The sequence below is a fragment of the Drosophila virilis genome, chromosome 3 (assembly GCF_030788295.1).
Source record: "Drosophila virilis strain 15010-1051.87 chromosome 3, Dvir_AGI_RSII-ME, whole genome shotgun sequence".
Lineage (NCBI taxonomy): Eukaryota > Metazoa > Arthropoda > Insecta > Diptera > Drosophilidae > Drosophila > Drosophila virilis.
Genome location: NC_091545.1, coordinates 21,526,117 through 21,545,346, shown reverse-complemented (window position 1 = coordinate 21,545,346; position 19,230 = coordinate 21,526,117). Strand labels below are relative to the sequence as shown.

At 45.2% G+C, this 19,230-nt stretch overlaps 6 protein-coding genes across 9 annotated transcripts; 3 read left to right on the top strand and 3 right to left on the bottom strand.

The window, feature by feature from the left end:
* The first annotated feature begins 118 nt into the window (after positions 1-118).
* Zn72D (Zinc-finger protein 72D) lies at positions 119-6,873 on the top strand. Of its 2 annotated transcripts, XM_015175015.3 has the most exons (5): positions 120-275; positions 708-2,143; positions 2,203-2,724; positions 5,579-5,781; positions 5,897-6,873. In XM_015175015.3, exons 2-5 carry the CDS (start codon positions 721-723, stop codon positions 6,467-6,469), a joined length of 2,721 nt encoding a protein of 906 aa, XP_015030501.1. In that variant the 5' UTR covers positions 120-275; positions 708-720; the 3' UTR covers positions 6,470-6,873. The 2 variants fall into 2 exon arrangements, with proteins under 2 accessions (XP_015030502.1, XP_015030501.1); XM_015175016.3 differs by lacking the exons at positions 5,579-5,781; positions 5,897-6,873 and adding an exon at positions 4,074-4,228 and having other exon boundaries at positions 119-275.
* An 866-nt stretch (positions 6,874-7,739) lies between these two features.
* IntS9 (integrator complex subunit 9) lies at positions 7,740-10,071 on the top strand. Its single transcript, XM_002048150.4, has 3 exons — positions 7,740-7,897; positions 7,970-9,127; positions 9,192-10,071. The coding sequence occupies exons 1-3, from the start codon at positions 7,889-7,891 to the stop codon at positions 9,999-10,001; spliced, it is 1,977 nt and encodes a 658-aa protein (XP_002048186.1). The 5' UTR covers positions 7,740-7,888; the 3' UTR covers positions 10,002-10,071.
* IleRS-m (Isoleucyl-tRNA synthetase, mitochondrial) lies at positions 10,005-13,248 on the bottom strand. Its single transcript, XM_002048149.4, has 6 exons — positions 13,039-13,248; positions 12,704-12,974; positions 12,446-12,650; positions 11,185-12,390; positions 10,790-11,123; positions 10,005-10,728 (listed from the first exon to the last, which is right to left on the bottom strand). The coding sequence occupies exons 1-6, from the start codon at positions 13,201-13,203 to the stop codon at positions 10,069-10,071; spliced, it is 2,841 nt and encodes a 946-aa protein (XP_002048185.1). The 5' UTR covers positions 13,204-13,248; the 3' UTR covers positions 10,005-10,068.
* Positions 13,249-13,450: 202 nt separating this feature from the next.
* ATPsynbetaL (ATP synthase, beta subunit-like) lies at positions 13,451-16,019 on the bottom strand. 2 transcript variants are annotated; one of them, XM_002048148.4, is made up of 4 exons: positions 15,814-16,019; positions 15,534-15,749; positions 15,250-15,458; positions 13,451-15,197 (listed from the first exon to the last, which is right to left on the bottom strand). In XM_002048148.4, the coding sequence occupies exons 1-4, from the start codon at positions 15,839-15,841 to the stop codon at positions 13,605-13,607; spliced, it is 2,046 nt and encodes a 681-aa protein (XP_002048184.2). In that variant the 5' UTR covers positions 15,842-16,019; the 3' UTR covers positions 13,451-13,604. The 2 variants fall into 2 exon arrangements, with proteins under 2 accessions (XP_002048184.2, XP_015031469.1); XM_015175983.3 differs by having other exon boundaries at positions 13,452-15,197; positions 15,250-15,464; positions 15,814-16,018.
* A 151-nt stretch (positions 16,020-16,170) lies between these two features.
* Positions 16,171-18,280, top strand: LOC6622146 (uncharacterized). 2 transcript variants are annotated; one of them, XM_002048147.3, is made up of 4 exons: positions 16,172-16,478; positions 16,542-17,342; positions 17,399-17,684; positions 17,744-18,280. In XM_002048147.3, the coding sequence occupies exons 2-4, from the start codon at positions 16,663-16,665 to the stop codon at positions 18,008-18,010; spliced, it is 1,233 nt and encodes a 410-aa protein (XP_002048183.2). In that variant the 5' UTR covers positions 16,172-16,478; positions 16,542-16,662; the 3' UTR covers positions 18,011-18,280. The 2 variants fall into 2 exon arrangements, with proteins under 2 accessions (XP_070063887.1, XP_002048183.2); XM_070207786.1 differs by having other exon boundaries at positions 16,171-17,342.
* Positions 18,175-18,849, bottom strand: LOC6622140 (large ribosomal subunit protein uL23). Its single transcript, XM_002048146.4, has one exon. It carries the CDS (start codon positions 18,847-18,849, stop codon positions 18,175-18,177), a length of 675 nt encoding a protein of 224 aa, XP_002048182.3.
* Between the last annotated feature and the right edge of the window lie 381 nt (positions 18,850-19,230).

The window sequence follows — 19,230 nt, the reverse complement described above, 5'->3', positions numbered from 1 at the left end:
GTAGTTTTAAACGTATTTAGTTATGTCAATAACAAGTACTAGCAATTCTGCTTATTGCCAATTTGTATTCAGAACGCATATTGAGTTATTTCGTCTATTATATTTAACTACTTTGCCAAAGCTGCGGCTGGCAGCACTACACACAACAGCTCCTGGCAACTCGCCGTCAGCGGCGTGACTAAAATTAGTTATCGACGTTGTGCGATATTCATATACACATCGCTACTGTCGCCGGTTGATAGACGGAAAATTTTCAGCAGCTCAACAAATTTAAGGTAATTTAAGTGCGCAAATTGTTCTTTTAATATTGATATTTTTATGTGGCTGTAATTGTATTATATGGAATGTGTTGTTGGATGTTCGTGCGTGTTGCTTGCATTTACGAAAAATGCATTCAAACTTGAGCCAGAAAAATCGATAGAGAAAAAATGGTGGGGGTTTCCTTTCTGGCAGACTGAAAACATGACGTGACTAAAAGTACTTTTTCATGCATTCTATTAACAGATATAAACAGGCTATTATTCGACAGGCACAAATAAAAAAAAACTATACAGTCAAAGTAAATATTTGGCAGAGCAATAAGAAAGTAATAGGAAGTAAATGTAAATGTAAGAACTGATTTGTCATTAGGTCGAGAGGGACGATTGGATCGTTAACTGATTTGCATTGATTGGTAATTTGTATTGTTTGTTCCTTTCGTTTTACAGCAATTGCGTGGCAATGGCGAACAACAACTATGCCGGGTTCAACTACGGCGGTACTCAGTACAATACGGGACAGGTCACCTACCCGGCCGTAACCAATGCAACATATGCAAATGCGGCCGCATATCAAAATGCTGCTGTGGCTGCTGGCCAGGGCGGGGGCGGGTATGCAGCGGCCGGCGCCGGCGCTGGTGCTGCGGGCTATGGTGGCTATGGTGACTACCGGAGTGCCATGCAATCGTACGACGCCACCAAAACATTCTATCAGCAAGCGCCGGCCAGCTACAGCACGGCCTCAGCGGCAGCAGCAGCCGCAGCAGTTAGCAAGACACATTACTCGGCGCCGCCCGTTAAAAATCCCAACTCTGCACAAAAGGGCATGGGCAAAATAGACAAATCGAATGGTGGAGCCAAGCCACCACCAAATGTGGCGGGTGGCAATAATTATAGCGGCTATGATACGGCGCTCTACAATGCGGCCAGCATGTATGTGGCCCAGCAGCATCCAGGGCAGAAGCCAAACGGCGGCGGTAATAGCTGGTATCAGCGCAAGATGGGACCCACGATTCCCGGCGCTGTTGCTTTACGGGGCTTGCGTCCAAAGGCTCCTCCGCGCCCACAGCAGCTGCACTATTGTGAGGTGTGCAAAATCTCTTGTGCCGGCCCCCAAACGTACCGCGAACATTTGGAAGGCCAGAAGCACAAGAAGCGTGAGGCATCGCTTAAAATGCAGGCAAGCGCCACCAACAGCGCCCAGAACCGTGGCAACAACTATCACTGCGAACTTTGTGATGTCACCTGCACTGGCACTGATGCCTATGCGGCTCATGTGCGTGGCGCCAAACACCAGAAAGTGGTCAAGCTGCATCAGAAGCTGGGCAAACCCATACCATCCGAGGAGCCGAAAAAAATGGGCAAGATAAACTTTGTGCCCGCCGCCGGGCCAAATGCGTCGGCTGCTGCAGCCGCAGCAGGCAAGTCTGATCAAACCGAAACTGCGGCAACCGCCGGTGGTGATGCAGCAGCAGCAGCTGATAACATTGATGACAATCTGGACGATTCGATGGGCGAGAATACGGACAACATTAAGCCCGTCGGTGGCGAGTATATTGAGGAAGTCAAGGACGATGAGGGCAAGATACTTAGCTTTAACTGTAAGCTATGCGACTGCAAGTTCAACGATCCGAATGCCAAAGAGATGCACATGAAAGGACGTCGCCATCGCTTGCAATACAAGCGCAAAGTCCAGCCAGATTTGGTTGTTGACTTTAAGCCGACACCACGTCAGCGTCGTCTGGCCGAGGCTCGTGCGCAGCGTGCACTCATGTCCTCGCACCGTGGCGATGATCACGAGGCGGGAAACTATTGGGACGAACAGCGCAATCGTCAATACAATGAAGAGTATGACTACAATAATTGGATGTCACGCAGCTTTGGAGGTAAGGCCTTAGTTACATCAAATAAATTCCGCATATATAACGAATCATCTATATCACAGGCGCTCAGCGCTTTGGACGCATGGGCAATGGACCGCCGCCACACTTTGGCATGATGCCTGGCGGCGGAAACGTGCGTCGTCCGGAAAGCACCGACGATCGCCACGCCATTGCGCGTCATGCCGAAATCTATCCCAAGGAGGAAGAACTCCAGACTATACAGCGCATTGTGTCTCACACAGAGCGTGCACTTAAACTCGTCTCGGATGCATTGGCCGAGCTTCCAACTCCTGCTGCTGCAGTCAGTGAGAGTGGACCGGCCGCCAAGAAGGAGAAGGCTGATAAGCCCTCGGAAAAGGATGGGCGCGATAACCAGATATTCTCATTCCACAAGGACGCCGACAATGGCGGAAATGTGGTACGCATCTTGAAGGGCGTCATGCGTGTCGGTTACTTGGCCAAGGGACTCTTGCTTCACGGCGACACAGCTGTCGAGCTAGTCGTCCTCTGTGCGGAAAAGCCAACGACAAGTCTGTTGCAGCGTGTGACCAATGTGCTGCCCGACAAGCTCAAGGAGGTTGCAGGTAAGTTGCAGAGAATTCGGCGACATATATACCACATACATATACATGCATAAATATATCCCTTGATATATATACACATCTATATATATTTTGGTGTCCATTGTGAATATTGATTGCACTGCCCGTAAACAAGGGGCAATAACTTTTTCCAGAGAAATGGCTATAAACAGAAGAAGCAGCTATCTGAATTCCTCTAGTCGGGAAACTAAAATTACCATGGATATGTCTTAGGCTCTCCACACACGCTCACACTGTACACTTCACAATAATACGCAAACCAAATAGATCCGATCGATGCATAGAAATATAACGCAAGAAAACATAATTGTTCTTCGGTTTTAAAGAATCCTTATATATATATCGACTTAAAGCAACTGTGGAATATAGTTTATATCTCTACTTACCTACTTTCTTTAAAGAATCGATGAAGTATTTCGAGTTGACCTGTTAAATTAGGGAAGATGAAGATCCTTATTGAACATTTGGTAGTAATATCTGAAATGCAAATATATATATATATATGTGCATTAGGGAAAAATACAATGAAATATGTCTTTATTTTAGATGGTGTATTCCTATTAGAAAATGTGTGGGGGATTAGGAAAAGAGCTAGGTGTAGGCGGCACCATGAAATAGAATATATGAAAGTAGAGTATATATTAGAGCAAATTATACAAAATATATCAGGTATATTTCGTATATCCTATTTCCATATACTGTATTTCGCGGCCTTGTTACATTTTGCAGCTCACATAAATAATTAAATTACAGTGCAACACAAATACATTTATGCCTTAAATATTCGAATATATGAGACTTGTTTGAAAGAAGAAAAAAATGTGTACATAATGGTATCAAATATTATTATGCGATAATCAATAGTATTTCCTGATGTGACTCCAAGACATATCCATGTCGAATAAAGCAACGCGACAAATTGCAAAAATCAAAAGCAGCAAATCCAAAACTTTCATTTTGCCTGGCCAAATTCACAGAATGTGAATTTCGCCAAAAGAGAGTAAATACATTTCGGAGCGCAATGATGCTAGAAAAGCAATCCAAATATACAAATTATAATTACGAATGCACATAATGTGATAACTAATATAAACAAAAATTCAGTCCGTTTGCGATGCGCAATTTGTGTGGAAAAAGTGAAATTATTAATGTATGTACATACTCTACTGCTACTAGAACTACTGTTGAGCCCTGTTGTTGTTGTTGCCGTGGCGGATTTAAATTTTGTTGACGACCAGAACCAACAACGAACAGAAACAACGAACAACAGCAGCCTAATAAAAGCCAAACTAGCAAGCCATAAAAAATAAAAACGTATTTGCCGTTTTCAGCTTCTCTCTCTGCAGGATAAGATTTGAGCCCTTAGCCTTGAGATGCTATCCACTCACACTACTCACACTCAGGTGTCTGTTAGCCGTCTATAGCTTTCCAAGCTGCTGCTGCTGCTACTCCTACTGCTACTGCTACTGCTGGTGGTGGAAATCGAATCAACGGATATCTCATAATCGTAATGGTAACACAAGCAGTACTCTGCTGGACTCTCTACACGCTGGCGGAAGCTAAAGCTAGCTAAGCGGCTGCGGAAGAGTTCATATGTGTGGAACAATGAAACTTTAACCAAATCAAACAAACAATTGAACCAAAGGAATATATTTATACAAAGTTTGGGTGCTCGCTCTGTTGTGCTCTGTTGTTGTTCTACTGTACTAGCCATACACACGCACACACAAACACACACACACACACACGCATCATAGAATCAATCATCAACAGCACAGAAATCCACTCTTTATCCCCGTTTCCACTTCCAATGCGAAGAAACTTTGTGTAAATAAAGTCCTTTGAAATATATTATATTAAGCTCCAAGGCAGCTTTAAATATAAATATATATGTATATACAGCCGACCTGCTGAAGCAATGCGATTGATCCACACAGACAGACGCATAGAAGGCGCTTTGATGATGGTACAGACACATGGAATATATAGTATATGTGTGTGTTATCCTATAATGGTATACATATAACTATATAATATTTATCAGCCAAAATTGTTGCGCCCCTGTAAAATGGGCATCTCCACCTACCTCAATAGAGAAAATATCGATGCCTATTCAAGCATCCGTTTTGTGTGTATCAAACTTGATTGTGTATAACTATGTGAAAACTAAGCTAACGAAAAATTGCGACCGAAATTTGTGTTGCGAACGGTGAATGCTGACCTGACCGATGACTAATTAGTGACCTGAGCGTGGCTAGTCATTCAATCAATCCGCAAATAAACGAAAAATTTCGGTCAATGTTTTTTTAATTTTTGTACAATTTTTTTTTTTTTTTTTTTTTTTTTTTGGCAATAAAACTAACCAAACAGCCAGCCACGCGTCCTAAGTGGAATTGCAATTCCATTTAAATTTTCGACTCTTGTTTGCAATTCCGTTTACGAGGCCGAGGTGGAGTTGGCTACTCCGCCGGCTGCCCGGTCCGATCCCAGCACGCAAGTCATAGAACACGTTAAATACTTGTAATATATATGTATATATATATATACTGGTGATATGTATGTTTGCTGGGAACAGAGCGGAATTTGTTATCCGTGGAACGTAGGAAGAAACAAACATTTACATTTTGCTTTTGAGATTATCAGATGTGCATCTTCATGTCTTGTATATATTTATAGTTTGTGGGCCCACACATGGAATTATCTATCATCTACTCAACAATGTTTGTCTCTTTTCTAAGCCGAACTTTTCGCGTAGTTAAACTTGTTAATGCTTCTTTTTATTCTGTTGTCCAGTACCGATCGAAACTAACACATGGCTAAACACTTTCCGTTCCAGGTGACACACAGGTCAACTATCGCGTCGAGGTGAATGCCGAAGAGGCTGCCGTAATAGTGCTCGATGAAGTGGTCGCGGTTAAGATAACACTCACATCACCTTTGCTGCGCGAATCATGCGAGGGTGTCGGTAAGCCGGAGGATGCTGCATCGTCTTCGACAGCTGCCGAAACTGACTTTTTGCCACGCGAGCCGTGTCTGCGGGTGCGTAATCTATTCTTATACAAGGATCGTAATGCTGAATAACTATCAAAAGCATTTCAATCATAATAATCTTATTACAGCAGCATTTTACATATTTATTTTGCTTCTTTTGCAGGCACTGGCCGATTTGCGCCACGCCAAATGGTTCCAGGCACGTGCAACCGGATTGCAATCGTGCGTAATGGTTATTCGCATATTACGTGATCTTTGCCAGCGTGTTTCTTCGTGGCAGTCACTGCCACAATGGTCGCTGGAGTTGCTCGTGGAGAAAGTTATTTCATCGGCTGGCTTTCCCATCTCACCCGGCGACTGCTTGCGTCGCATTATGGAGGCTTTGTCTTCGGGCTTTTTGATCAATGGGCCTGGCTTGCTGGATCCGTGTGAAAAGGATCCAACCGATGCTCTGCAACAACTCACCAAGCAGGAGCGCGAAGATCTCACTGTCTCGTCACAGTTATTCCTGCGTTACATTGCTTTCCGTCAGATGTTTAAAGTACTTGGCATGGATCAGCTGCCGGCCATGAAATATCCAATGCGCCCATGGCGCATCAATCGCAAACGACGTCGCTCATCAGGCAAGGCTGGAGCATCCGGTACCGACGCGGATCCCGCCGACATCGAAGAGACTGGTTCCGATGAGAAGGTGGCCAAGAAGGATACAACCCCAACAGCTCCCGCTACGGCATAAGTGCTAAGCAATTCATCAATAGGAATATGTAGCTGTCAACAAATATGAATAACAGTTTTTTTCTCAATCTAATTGCGTTACAAAATACGATCAATAACTATAACAATTTCCATTCACACTAATTAAATTTGGGCACTCATTAATTGTTGTGTCCAGCATATTGCCCAATTTGAAAGCAACAGCATTAAATAGTATCCCTCAACTAACAATATTTAACACAATAATTAAAGGCATCTTTCTATACTATGTAGAAACTAATGCAAAATGTATTCGATTAGCCGTGGAGGCGTTGATCCTCTATAGGGATAAACTATATACATATACTCAACTGCCTCCACCACGCGTTTCAAATAATAAACAAAAGCAAACAAATTTTAATAAAAATACCTACATATACAATTTAAGCAAGCGTGCATTTTTATTTACAAAAAGTTTTGCCATTTTGAGGCCCCTTTTATATTAGCGACAAATTCATTTTGAGCATTTCGCTTTCTGGAACCACTTTGCTTTCTATGTATTGAAATATTACCTTGCTCATCCTGGTCTTGGGAATGTGTTTTAGGACCAAACCGATTCACTGCAATCGGTTCATCAACATAATCAGCCCATTTGCTTGGACCCTTGATGCGAGGAGATGGCGGTAGCTGCGCAGCCGAAGAACTGTCGCACTTCACATTTTGAAGCGCCTCCAAGATTTTACGCTCTTCCTGTGCTTGTTGCCTTTGGCCATGCTCCAGGTTTAGCTGTTGCACCTTTGCACGGCATTCAGCGCCGGAACCACGAAAGAACTCCTTGTGTACCATTTGTTTAAAGCGGCAAACTTTACACTCCCATTTGTTTGTCTTCTTGACAATATCCACCTACGTATTCGCACATTAGGGCTGTTTAATAATATTAAGAGATTTTTTAAATCGAACCTGATATAAACTGCACTCCACACATTGTAAAACGCGTATTTGCTGAGACATACTGTATAATAAATAAATATAACAAAATTGAATGTTGCTTTAGTTTTGTTTTTTAAATAGACGCCGGCATATGAGCGTGTACAGCGTTGCCATATTGCATTATTCAACTTCGGCTAAGCAGCTGTTTTGGCGGTCGGTCTGTAATGAATCTAACGATGGTTTAACAGCTGTAGGGATCAATTTTCAGCGGTTTCATTATAAATTAATTAATTTATAAATTAAAACAACAGTCATTTACACACTTCTACAGGAAATTAATTTACTACGATAAAAAGTTCAATGTATTGAAGTAATAAGCGGACTATGGCAGGTTTTTCCAAAAAATAGCGCGCTGTGTTAGCCCTCGCTGTTATTAACATATCTGTCAAATGTTAAGCTATGGAAAGACATCTGCAATGCTAACAGTCATCGTGTTGCTTTGCGTCGTCACGGCGGCTAGCACTTTATCGGGATGAGATTGGTAAAACCCAAAATAACAAATGTTTATGAACGGAAATGACAATGTAAATTAATCTAAATTATACCATTGCAGTATTGTCTCAGCGGTGACTTAGCAAAACCATGCTACATCATCACATTCAAGGGACTCCGCATAATGCTGGACTGCGGCTTGACGGAGCAAACGGTTTTAAACTTTCTGCCATTACCCTTCGTGCAAAGCCTGAAGCTCTCTAATCTGCCGAACTTTGTGCCCAGCAGCGACCATGATCCTCAAATGGATGGTGAACTCAAAGAGTGCTGCGGCCGAGTGTTTGTGGATTCGGTGCCGGAGTTCAATTTGCCAATGGATAAAATGCTCGATTTTAGTGAACTGGATGTCATACTTATCTCAAACTATCTTAACATGCTGGCCCTGCCATACATTACGGAGAACACGGGCTTCAAAGGCAAGGTCTATGCAACGGAGCCAACGCTACAGATTGGCCGATTTTTTCTCGAAGAACTGGTGGATTACATTGAAGTGTCGCCCAAGGCCTGCACGGCTCGTTTGTGGAAGGAGAAACTGCATTTGCTGCCCAGCCCATTGAACGAAGCCTTTCGTGCAAAGAAGTGGCGCACCATTTTCAGTCTAAAGGATGTCCAGGGAAGTCTGTCAAAAGTGACCATCATGGGCTATGATGAGAAACTGGATATACTAGGCGCCTTTATAGCAACTCCCGTCAGTTCTGGCTACTGCCTGGGCTCTAGCAATTGGGTGCTGAGCACTGCGCATGAGAAGATATGCTACGTGAGCGGCTCCTCAACGCTAACAACGCACCCGCGTCCCATCAATCAGTCGGCACTCAAACATGCCGATGTACTAATTATGACCGGATTAACGCAGGCGCCAACTGTTAATCCAGACACAAAGCTGGGCGAATTGTGCATGAACGTGGCACTGACGATACGTAACAACGGCTCAGCTCTGATACCCTGTTACCCATCGGGCGTTGTGTACGACTTGTTTGAGTGCCTAACGCAAAATCTGGAAAATGCTGGTCTCAACAATGTGCCCATGTTCTTCATATCGCCCGTGGCGGACAGTTCGCTGGCCTACTCTAACATATTGGCCGAATGGCTGAGCTCGGCCAAGCAGAACAAAGTCTATCTGCCCGATGACCCCTTTCCGCACGCCTTCTACCTGCGCAATTCCAAGCTGAAGCACTATAACCATGTATTCTCCGAGGGCTTTAGCAAGGACTTCAGACAGGTGAGATTACCGTAAATCCAAATTTGACTGCTTAACGTATCGTTTCCCTTTTTTCTGGGGTCAGCCCTGTGTTGTGTTTTGCGGTCATCCTAGCCTGCGTTTCGGTGATGCTGTGCATTTCATTGAAATGTGGGGTAATAATCCAAACAACTCGATTATATTTACGGAACCTGATTTTCCATACCTGCAAGTATTGGCGCCATTCCAGCCGCTGGCTATGAAGGCCTTTTACTGCCCCATCGACACCTCACTGAACTACCAGCAGGCCAATAAGCTAATCAAGGAGCTAAAGCCCAATGTGCTGGTTATACCGGAGGCATATACAAAGCCCCATCCCGCAGCGGCCAATCTGTTTATTGAACAGCCGGACAAGAAAATCATTACCTTCAAATGCGGAGAGATCATCAGGTTGCCACTAAAACGCAAGCTGGATCGCATTTACATTGCCTCAGAACTTGCACAGAAGATAATGGCACGTGAGGTGGTGGCTGGTGTCTCGCTATCCACACTCACGGGTGTGCTGCAGGTGAAAGACAAGGTGCACTGCATCCAGCCATGTGCAGACAGCATCAAAGATGAGCCCAGTACAAGCAGCGGCGGCCTAAGCGCTGCGCCCTCCAAAGAGGACGTGCTTAAGAATGTCAAATATGAGTATGGCAGCATCGATGTGGATGCGCTGATGAAGCGTTTGGCTCAGGATGGCTTCTCCAACATTAAAATGGACCGCAGCGGCGGCAACCTCACGCTGCAGTTGATCAATGAAGACACCACCATCAAGTTCGACGACAATGAAACTCACATTATATGTGGCGGCAAGCCAACGACGCGTCTCAAAGTACGCGACACGCTGCTTAAATGCTTACAGAGTTTCTAGAAATCATTAAATATAAAATGTATTAACTTTTACGCAACCGACCTATATAAACAACAATATTATAAAACTATTTCTTATTAGACAGAATGCCCGAACACCGCTTGCAGATCTCCTGCTCGGGCTCGACCACGCTATAGCGGCGACAACGTGGACAAAGCGGCGCGTTGAGCGTCTGTAGTGTAACCACAGCTGTGTCCGTTGCAGCGTCCAACTGAGTCTGCAGCGTTGCACTGCCTACTTGCAGAATCTCGCACAGTTCCGAGTTCGAAAATGGCACATTCAACTGGCCATGTAATGCAGAAAGCATTTCCAGTTGTTGCTGTGAACCACATTTAATGTTCACTGCGAGATGCCAGCTGTTGACATCGCCTGCCTGTTGGTTCACTAGGCGCTTAATATCCAATGCTGCATTTACTATCTGGCTGGCCTGCACATTTTCCCAATCTTTATTAGCTTGCACTGTTTCCTCGTAGAAGGCGCTGCCAGTTGGATCGTAGTAGCTCCAGCTTTCCTCGATTAGGTAAGGCGTTATGGGCCACAGTGCCTTGCAAAGCTGCCTATAACAGTGGCTCAGTGTGTAGCGAATGGCTTGCAGCTCCTGGTTGTTGCCACAGTATAGTCGATCCTTGATCAAATGCACATAAATGCCCGACACCTGGTTGGCAATAAAATTCTGAATGCTGGCCACAACTCGATTATACTCATAGCCATTATAAAGCTTGTGGATCTGTGCCATTAAAATTAATAAATTAATAATTGCTCTTGTGTCTGCTGCATTGTTGACTTACCTCCTGCTCAAAGCCCAACAAGTTGTGTAACAGATACTTATTCAAATAGCTATCATTCAGCGTGGGATCGGACAGCTTGTGCTCCTTCTGATTGATGACTCCGTTCAGGTAGCGCAGTGTACCGCGCACTTTGCTAAGATTCTCGGCCGACTGCTGCAGCAGTTTATCGCTGACCGTGATGGACATGTGCTGGGTGCCGTGGAAGGCCACCCACCAACGCAGCACATCTGTGCCATATTTCTTGGTTATCTGCTTGGGCGAAATCACATTGCCCAGTGACTTGGACATTTTGTGGCCCTTTTCGTCCACCGTAAAGCCATGCACAAAGAGAGCCCTACAAAATAAAAAGAGCTAGTTGCAAATTTAAGATAGTTTTCAATTAAAATAATACTCACCTATAGGGCGCACAGTTCCGTGCCGCTATGCTCATCAAGAGCGAGGATTGAAACCAGCCAGTGAACTGATCGTAGCCCTCCAGATAAAGATCAGCCACTTGTTGTGATTGCTCCTTTAGCACCGCGGACCAAGTACTGCCTGAATCGAACCATATATCAAATATATCGTTGCCCTTGATCAGCTGATTTGCCTCACAGCCCAGTTTCTTTAAGAGATCAGCCGGCAGCAGCTCCTCTAGCGGTTTGGACCACCAAAAGTCCATGGAGCCCTCGGTACGCAACAAGCCACACAGATGCTCAATTAAAGCCGCATTTAGCACCACCTGATTGTTGTCTCGTCTGTACAACACGGGTATGGGCACGCCCCAAGCACGCTGTCTGGATATGCACCAATAGGGCCGCTTGTGCAGCTGCGTCAACAGCGCTTTTTTACTAGACTCGGCATTAGCGCGCGGATAGATATCCACCTGTTCCAAGGCAGCAGCTGCGGGCGCCTTTAGTTTATCCGTATTTATGAACCACTGCTCGCTGGCCCGAATTATAACCGGTTGCTTGGTACGCCAGTCAATCGGATAGGAATGCTCAAACTTCGAGGCATGCACAACGTCCTCGGCTATGTGTTGTAACACCAGGGGATTGCCCTGCGCCAGCACCGACTGACCACGCAGAAATGCAGGCGCCTCTTCTGTATAAACGCCCGACTCGTTGACGTAGCACTTGACAGGCAACTTCTTAGCCAGGCTAATCAGAAAGTCATCGGGCCCGTGCGCAGGTGCCGTGTGCACCAGGCCCGTGCCTTTGCTCTCTTGCACATGAGTAGCGTCAAAAAATGGCAGCTTTGTTTGGGTCTTGTCTATGGGATGTTGATAGCTGCAATCACTTAAGGCGCTGCCAGCCAAACGCTCCACAATCTCACACTGAAGCTGCGTGCTGGCCTCAAAATCTGCAATAAGTGCTGTGGCCATTAAATAAAGCTCATTTGGTCCGCGGTCCAACAGCCTGACCAGCACATAATCCAACGCGCTATTGTAGCAGATTGCCTGATTACTGGGCAGGGTCCAAGGCGTTGTGGTCCAGACCAGCGCATAGATTTGTTTGCCCTGGGCCGCTTCAATCGCCGACAAGCCGTTCAAAGCACAACGCAAGTAGACCGAGGGGCTAATGAACTTTGCATCATACTCCAGTTCTGCCTCCGCCAGCGCTGTTCTATTAAAAATAAGAGAGAACATAAGAATAACCACTCAATGGCAGTGTAGCTTACTTCGAGGAGGGAGACCAGTAGACGGGCTTCAGATCTCGATAGACAAAGCCGCGCTCGTATAGATTATAAAACATATGCAGCTGGTTGGCAATGAACTCGGGCCTGAAGGTCAAATAGATGTCTTCCGGCTGCCAGTTGGCCAGTATGCCCCAACTGCGAAATTCCGCCTTCTGCGACTCGATGGCCTCCAAGGCAAAGGCGCACGCTGCAATAACAAGAAGTTACACAAGTTTTCAATATGTTAACAGATTCAGTCACATTTCTGCCGTATGTCCAACGCATTCTGGTCGCCAGCCGCTGAGCTTGATGCCTTTAGCTCAATGGGCAATCCGTGGCAATCCCAGCCGGGTATGTAGTTAACCTGCTGTCCGTGTACCACACGTTGACGCAACGTAATATCCTTCAGTATCTTGTTGACGGCGTGGCCCATGTGCAGCTGGCCATTGGCATAGGGCGGCCCATCGTGCAGCACAAAGGTTGGCTTGTGCTTGTGCTGCTCCTGGTACTTGTAGGCGGGCGCAATCTTATGCTGCAAAAAAGCATTTGGTACATTTGGCCAATTTGCGGACAATCTTCTTGATATAATAATTTACGTCGAGAACTTGTCGTTCCTGCTCCTCACGTTTGGCCGCACTCAAGCGATTCGGAAACCGCGTTCTGGGCAGATTTATTGTGTCTGTATATTTATTTGCATCTTTCTTAGCTGGTTTCACAGAATATAGGCGCCTGACAAGACCAAAATGAAATGCACGCAACATTTTGCACGTAACCACAACAATTTAGCCGGCCCGAAATCAGCTGTTCGAGCAGCTCAGTCCGAAAACAAATAAGCTGTTCGAACAGCTCAGTCCGAATATAAATCAGCTGTTCGAACAGCTCAGTCCGAAAAGTTCGAATAGCTCGGAGCGAAAAAATTGCGCGCAAGTTTAAATTTAAAATTGGAATCAATAAACACTCACTATTGTCGAATTAGTTAATTCTATTAATTATAACGTGCTTGTTTATATTTAATATATTTATTGTTAATTACAAAATAATATAGGATTAGACAAAATCTTTTTCTTGTCGCATGTTTTTTAACATTATACACATAACTCTTCGGTATACATGTTATATGTAATGGATATTTCAATTATATTGTGCATACATAATACAAAATTTATTTTTTCTTGTCTTTTGGTTCATCCTTTTTGTCTTTTGGTGTATCCTTCTTGTCTTTAGATTCAGGTTTCTTGTCTTTTGATTCAGCTTTCTTGTCCTTAGCTTCTGATTTTGGTTGCTCATTTTTGGGCTTGTCCTTGTCATCTTTGCCCTTTTCGGGCTTCTTTTCCTTGGAATCCTTATCTTCTGCTTTAGCGTCCGCTTTAGCTTCTGCTTTGGGTTCCTTGTCGTCCGCCTTACTCTTTTCCCCGTCTTTCTTTCCTTTGTCATCTTTGGCTGATGGGGTGGCAGGTCCATCGGGAGCCATGCTAGCTGCCAATTGATTTGCCTTGGCCAGCACCTCGTCTATATCGCCGACCATATAGAATGCAATTTCCGGTATGTCATCGTATTCGCCGTTTAGCAAACGCTTAAAACCATCCACTGATTTCTCTACGGGCACCGACTTGCCTGGATGACCAGTAAATACCTCGGCCACATGGAACGGCTGAGAGAGAAAGCGTTGCATTTTACGAGCACGTGCCACAGTTAGTTTGTCCTCCTCAGAGAGTTCGTCCATGCCCAGAATAGCGATAATATCCTGCAGGGACTTGTAGCCCTGCAATGTCTTCTGCACGGCTCGGGCGACATTATAGTGCTCATCACCCACAATTTCGGGATCGAGAACTCGAGACGTTGAATCAAGCGGATCCACAGCCGGATAAATGCCCAGTTCGGCAATTGGACGCGATAATACAGTAGTTGCATCCAAGTGAGAGAACGTGGCGGCCGGCGCCGGATCACTCAAATCATCGGCAGGCACATAGACTGCCTGAACGGATGTAATCGAGCCATTTTTGGTGCTGGTAATACGCTCTTGCATCATGCCCATGTCGGTGGCCAGCGTGGGCTGGTACCCAACGGCGGAGGGTATTCGACCCAGTAGCGCAGACACCTCGGAGCCGGCCTGGGTGAATCGAAAGATGTTGTCTATGAAAAGCAATACGTCCTGTCCATCGATGTCCCGAAAGTATTCGGCAATGGTCAGACCAGTCAAAACCACACGACTGCGCGCTCCCGGCGGCTCGTTCATCTGGCCATAGACGAGCGCCACCTTCGAGCTGTCGTCCTCTAGAGAAATCACCTTGGTCTCGATCATTTCGTGATACAGATCGTTACCCTCGCGTGTGCGCTCCCCGGCGCCAACAAACACGGAATAGCCGCCGTGCGTTTTAGCAATATTACTGATTAGTTCCATAATTAGCACAGTTTTGCCCACGCCAGCACCACCGAAGAGACCAATTTTTCCGCCCTTTACGTAGGGTGCCAGAAGATCGATTACCTTGATGCCTGTCTCCAATATCTCCGGCTTAACATTTAATTCAATCAATTCCGGAGCTTCATTATGTATGAAAGAGTAAAACTCGCTCTTAATCTCGCCGCGTTCGTCTATTGGATCACCCACCACGTTCACAATGCGACCCAATACCACTTTGCCCACGGGCACTCGAATCGGAAATCCGGTATCCAAAACTTTCTGGCCACGCCTTAAGCCATCTGTAGAATCCATAGCGACGCAGCGGACCACATTATTGCCCAAATGATGTAAGACCTAAATTGCTTTTTAAGTGTAAAATAACGCAGGTATTGAATGAACAGATTACCTCCAATACCAGACGACCGATTGGCGCATCCTGTATCTCCATGGCATTCAGCACTTCGGGCACCTCCTCCGGAAAGTAAACATCAATGACGGGCCCAATTACGGCATGGATAATGCCCTCGCGGCGTTTGCCAACCAACTGTCCCGTAGCTGCTCCTGCTCCTTCTCCGCCCTGCTTGCCTTTACCAGTCTCATCTTCACAAGAATCGTCTTTTCCTCCACCGCCGAAATGTTCATTGACAAATAACTTAAAGGACGCCCATCACAGATCTTTTTGGTACTTACCGCTCACTTTTTCAGCAACTACTTCTTTCTTGTCATCCTCGGGACACAAAGGCTTAAAGAAGGACTCATCGGTCTTACACTTGTCGTCTTCATCCGCGGAGAGCATGCGCCCAGTATGAAGTGTGCGCGTCTGTAATGAGAGTTTCACGTTTGCCGCCTGCCCTTGTGGGCTTAACCCTCCTTGCTGACTTGTCTTAAATCCAATTCTGGCACAGGCTTTAAATAATTAAGCCAGCTCAGTAAACTTTTCAGGTCACATGTGCCAAATTCCTACGCTTACCCGTGGCCAATCTTGTCCAGATCAACATATTGGATATCTTTTGCCTTTATACTGGAAAAGTGGGTCTTATTATTTCTTAATATATTTTCAATGGATTTTTTTTTCAATTTCGCATTTATTTATTAATTGCACTTGAGTCAGCCACGTTTGCTAATGAAAGTTTATTTTTTATGAGAAATTTTCAATCTTCTGCTCAGTCAAGGCCTTCTATTCCGTTTCCCGTTAAAGCGAATTTATTAGTGTTGAAATTACGGTAAGAACACTTATCGATACATTTTAACTTGATATCGATAAGACTTAATCGAATTAAGTATTGAAAGTGCGATAAGCATATCGATAACTTTAAACTAGTTCAGCTTAAAACGAAACTTTTGAAGAAATCTAGCCCGCAACTTCTATTTGAAAATATCTAGGACATGTGATATTTTCAGTAGATCGGGCAATTATGCATTTAAAAAGGAATTATTTCATTTAAATTAAGAAAATATGTCTAAACAAAATGTGGATTTCAGGAAACTCGGTTAACGAACTGAGGTAGAAATTAGGTTCGTAAACTGAGCGATCGACCAAAGACAATATTAACACATTCTCGTATTGCATATCTGGCGAATAAGTCCTTCAGGGGTGGTACCTTTTTCAGTTGTTGACTGTTGCTATGCCAACGGGTAAGCCCTGTTGTCTGAAGCATATTGAATCATTTGCAGCATGGACGTGCTTTCCCATTATAGTTCTCCGGTGATCGAATTTCCAGCTACTCAGCCGATAGAGAAGCAAAATGCTCTGGTGGACAACTGCACGGGCACGGATCCGCCGCCGCTTAGCTTGGACGCTGGCACCGAGACGCAGGAGATGCAGCATGTGGCCACACAAACGGAGCAGTGCTGCAGCAGTAAGAGCGTTGACTACGATGAGCGTGCCCTGGCCAAATGGCTGCGGCAGATATGCCCACTGGTGGAGCAGGAATTAAGCCAGCCGACGCCACTCATGGAGGATCAGCAGTCGAGTCAGTGCACGCTGGAGGAGCAGTTGCAGGTGCACACCTACCAGAAACTAACCATGGACAGCGTCGAAAACTCGCAGGGATTGGCTATTTGGCTGTGCGTGCACACAAATAATGCGCCCGTGCTGGTGGCTACGACGGTGGCACCCCACGACGACTGGTGTGAGCATGTGGAGCAACAGCTGAAGCTCTTTGTGCCGCAGCGTATGTCCCATGGAAATTTTGTGGTATACTCGGAGGCCAAAGCTCTGCCACTGAAATCCTGCCTGCGTAGCCTGTGCACCAATGGATTCAACAAGCAAATGTTTGCCGGCGCCACCATGGATGGCGAGCTTTTTGTCTGGCTATACGAGCAGGCACGTGCTGGCGGTGACTCGAGCGCGGAAGTAAAACAGCTGCACAGCGTCTCCTCCACATATGGTGCTGCCGTGGCACTGGATTGGGTTACGGAGCAGCGTCTGCTTGCCTGCTATGCCAATGGCACGGTGCTGCAGTGGCTGGTGGCCAAGCAAATGACCTTGGATTGGGAGTAAGTTGTAGATAAAACACATAGAAAAGTTTTACCTGACTAAATGTGCTATTTAGATATTCGTTGCCAGCCTCAGTGGCCACGGAATTAACGACTATGGTGTCGCTGGGCCTGGACGATTTCGTTTTGGGCACCAACAATGGCGGCGTCTATCGCTGCTGGAGCACAAGCCGCCAGCCAGCTGCCGATAGATCCAACAAGCAGCTACAGCTGCTTGCCCTGCGCAGGCATCGATTCATGGTGTCTACCCTGCAAAAAACCGAAATGGATGGCCACCAAATTGTGGTTAGCTGCGATCTGAGCGGACAGACCTACTATCACGATATGCGACACGAGGAGGAGGTATTGATATAAGAAATTCCGAAATTATTATTATGCTTATGTATATTATTCCTCAATAGGACACCGCCCAATTAATTGTGCAAATTCCGCTGCCCTTCAAGAACGCAATCGCCTGCAGCCGTGACGCCAACATCATCTACTGTCCTAGCAGCGACGGTGCCTTGGACTACTACAGGATCAGCGATGGAGCTCGTGGCCACGTCAAGGGCGTACTGCGCGGTCGTGGCCAATTCATTCGCATCAGCGACAATGGCTGCTGGCTAATCACGGGTCTTTATGGCAATGAATTTCAGATATTCTATATCGAAAACAATTTTAGTGAATAATACTCATATACAAATTGCTTGGAAGGATGTCTTTATATTAAATAATTATTAATTTTGGTGCTTAACAGTTTAACTTTTTTTTGATGGGGTTCCTGGCATTGGAATAATACCAATTGGTTGGCTGTCTTTATATTATTTGATCATTAGTCTTGTTGCTTTACATCTTACTTCTTTTTGGCGGGGGTCTTTGCATTGGTAGTCGGTTTGCCATTGGACGTATCCTTTATTTGACTGGCGACAGTCGGTTTTTTCTTGCAGATAGCCTTTTTATTTGAATCAATCGGTACTTTACTGGAGGAAGCCGGTTTTTTAGTAGAGGCAATCGGTTTCTTACTGGGGGCAGTCTTTTGGGAGGCAATCGACTTTTTACTAAAGGCAGCCTTTTCTTTCTTACAGGTTGTCGGTTTCTTATTTGCGTCAGTCGCTAATTTACTGGAGGTAGTGTCCTTGTGCTTCGAGGCAGTTGGTGTTGAAATGGGTTTAGTCTCTGCCTTATTCTCTGAGGCAGTTGGTATTGGAATGGGTTTAGTCTCTGTTTTATTGGAGCCCGTTTTCTTGGAAGGTTTTTTCGTTCCACCTATATGTGTCTTGATATATGACTCACAAGGCTCTCTGACCCTGGAGCAGGGATCCCTCTCGCATTTACCGCCGACGTGTTCAGCAATTGCATCCATTTCTTCATCATCGACACAAGGATCTGGACATAACTTACTTAGATCATCGCACTTGAATGGGGTCTTGGCCGCATTTTCAGGTTTGCCTGCGCCCTTCGATTTTTCCTTGTAGAATACCGATCCAGTATGTAGGAGACCTTGTTGCTCCAGGGGGCTTTTGACCATTGACGGTTGACCGTACGGGTGGCGTCCTCCTTGAGTGAACCCCTTGAAGCCAATTTTAGGACATGCTTTAAAAAATCAAATTAATCGCCTTGACATTACATATGCGCATATGTCCTGCTCTTACCCGTTGCCAATCTCCCCAAAGCAGTCAACATGTTGGTAATTTCCAAATTTTAAAATGAATTTTAAATAACACCTTCCATATTTTCTTGCTCTAACTGAAGTTAAAGTTAAACGCAAGGCCTACGCAGCCTTAGAAAAATATCATGTGCTGCGAGATCGACTATTACAACATGCTGAATTAGAGGTAATCTGGACTGTACAAATTTACAAATACAAATAACTTAAGATTGATTAAATATAGTTTTTTTGATTTTATAC

Bases quoted from the DNA above. Each gene is read 5' to 3' on its own strand.
- IntS9 (XM_002048150.4), top strand. The intron at 9,128-9,191 runs GTGAGATTACCG...TTCTGGGGTCAG, and splicing joins TTAGCAAGGACTTCAGACAG to CCCTGTGTTGTGTTTTGCGG.
- Zn72D (XM_015175015.3), top strand. From the start codon at position 721: ATGGCGAACAACAACTATGCCGGGTTCAACTACGGCGGTACTCAGTAC. The intron at 2,144-2,202 runs GTAAGGCCTTAG...TCTATATCACAG, and splicing joins GATGTCACGCAGCTTTGGAG to GCGCTCAGCGCTTTGGACGC. The intron at 2,725-5,578 runs GTAAGTTGCAGA...TTTCCGTTCCAG, and splicing joins CAAGCTCAAGGAGGTTGCAG to GTGACACACAGGTCAACTAT.
- IleRS-m (XM_002048149.4), bottom strand. From the start codon at position 13,203: ATGTTGCGTGCATTTCATTTTGGTCTTGTCAGGCGCCTATATTCTGTG. The intron at 12,651-12,703 runs GTGACTGAATCT...TTGTTATTGCAG, and splicing joins GTTGGACATACGGCAGAAAT to CGTGCGCCTTTGCCTTGGAG. The intron at 11,124-11,184 runs GTGAGTATTATT...TTTATTTTGTAG, and splicing joins CGGAACTGTGCGCCCTATAG to GGCTCTCTTTGTGCATGGCT.
- LOC6622140 (XM_002048146.4), bottom strand. From the start codon at position 18,849: ATGGTCAAAAGCCCCCTGGAGCAACAAGGTCTCCTACATACTGGATCG.
- ATPsynbetaL (XM_015175983.3), bottom strand. From the start codon at position 15,841: ATGTTGATCTGGACAAGATTGGCCACGG. The intron at 15,750-15,813 runs GTAAGCGTAGGA...AATTATTTAAAG, and splicing joins CTGGACAAGATTGGCCACGG to CCTGTGCCAGAATTGGATTT. The intron at 15,465-15,533 runs GTAAGTACCAAA...TCGGCGGTGGAG, and splicing joins AGTTGCTGAAAAAGTGAGCG to GAAAAGACGATTCTTGTGAA.
- LOC6622146 (XM_070207786.1), top strand. From the start codon at position 16,519: ATGGACGTGCTTTCCCATTATAGTTCTCCGGTGATCGAATTTCCAGCT. The intron at 17,343-17,398 runs GTAAGTTGTAGA...TGTGCTATTTAG, and splicing joins CAAATGACCTTGGATTGGGA to ATATTCGTTGCCAGCCTCAG. The intron at 17,685-17,743 runs GTATTGATATAA...ATTCCTCAATAG, and splicing joins ATATGCGACACGAGGAGGAG to GACACCGCCCAATTAATTGT.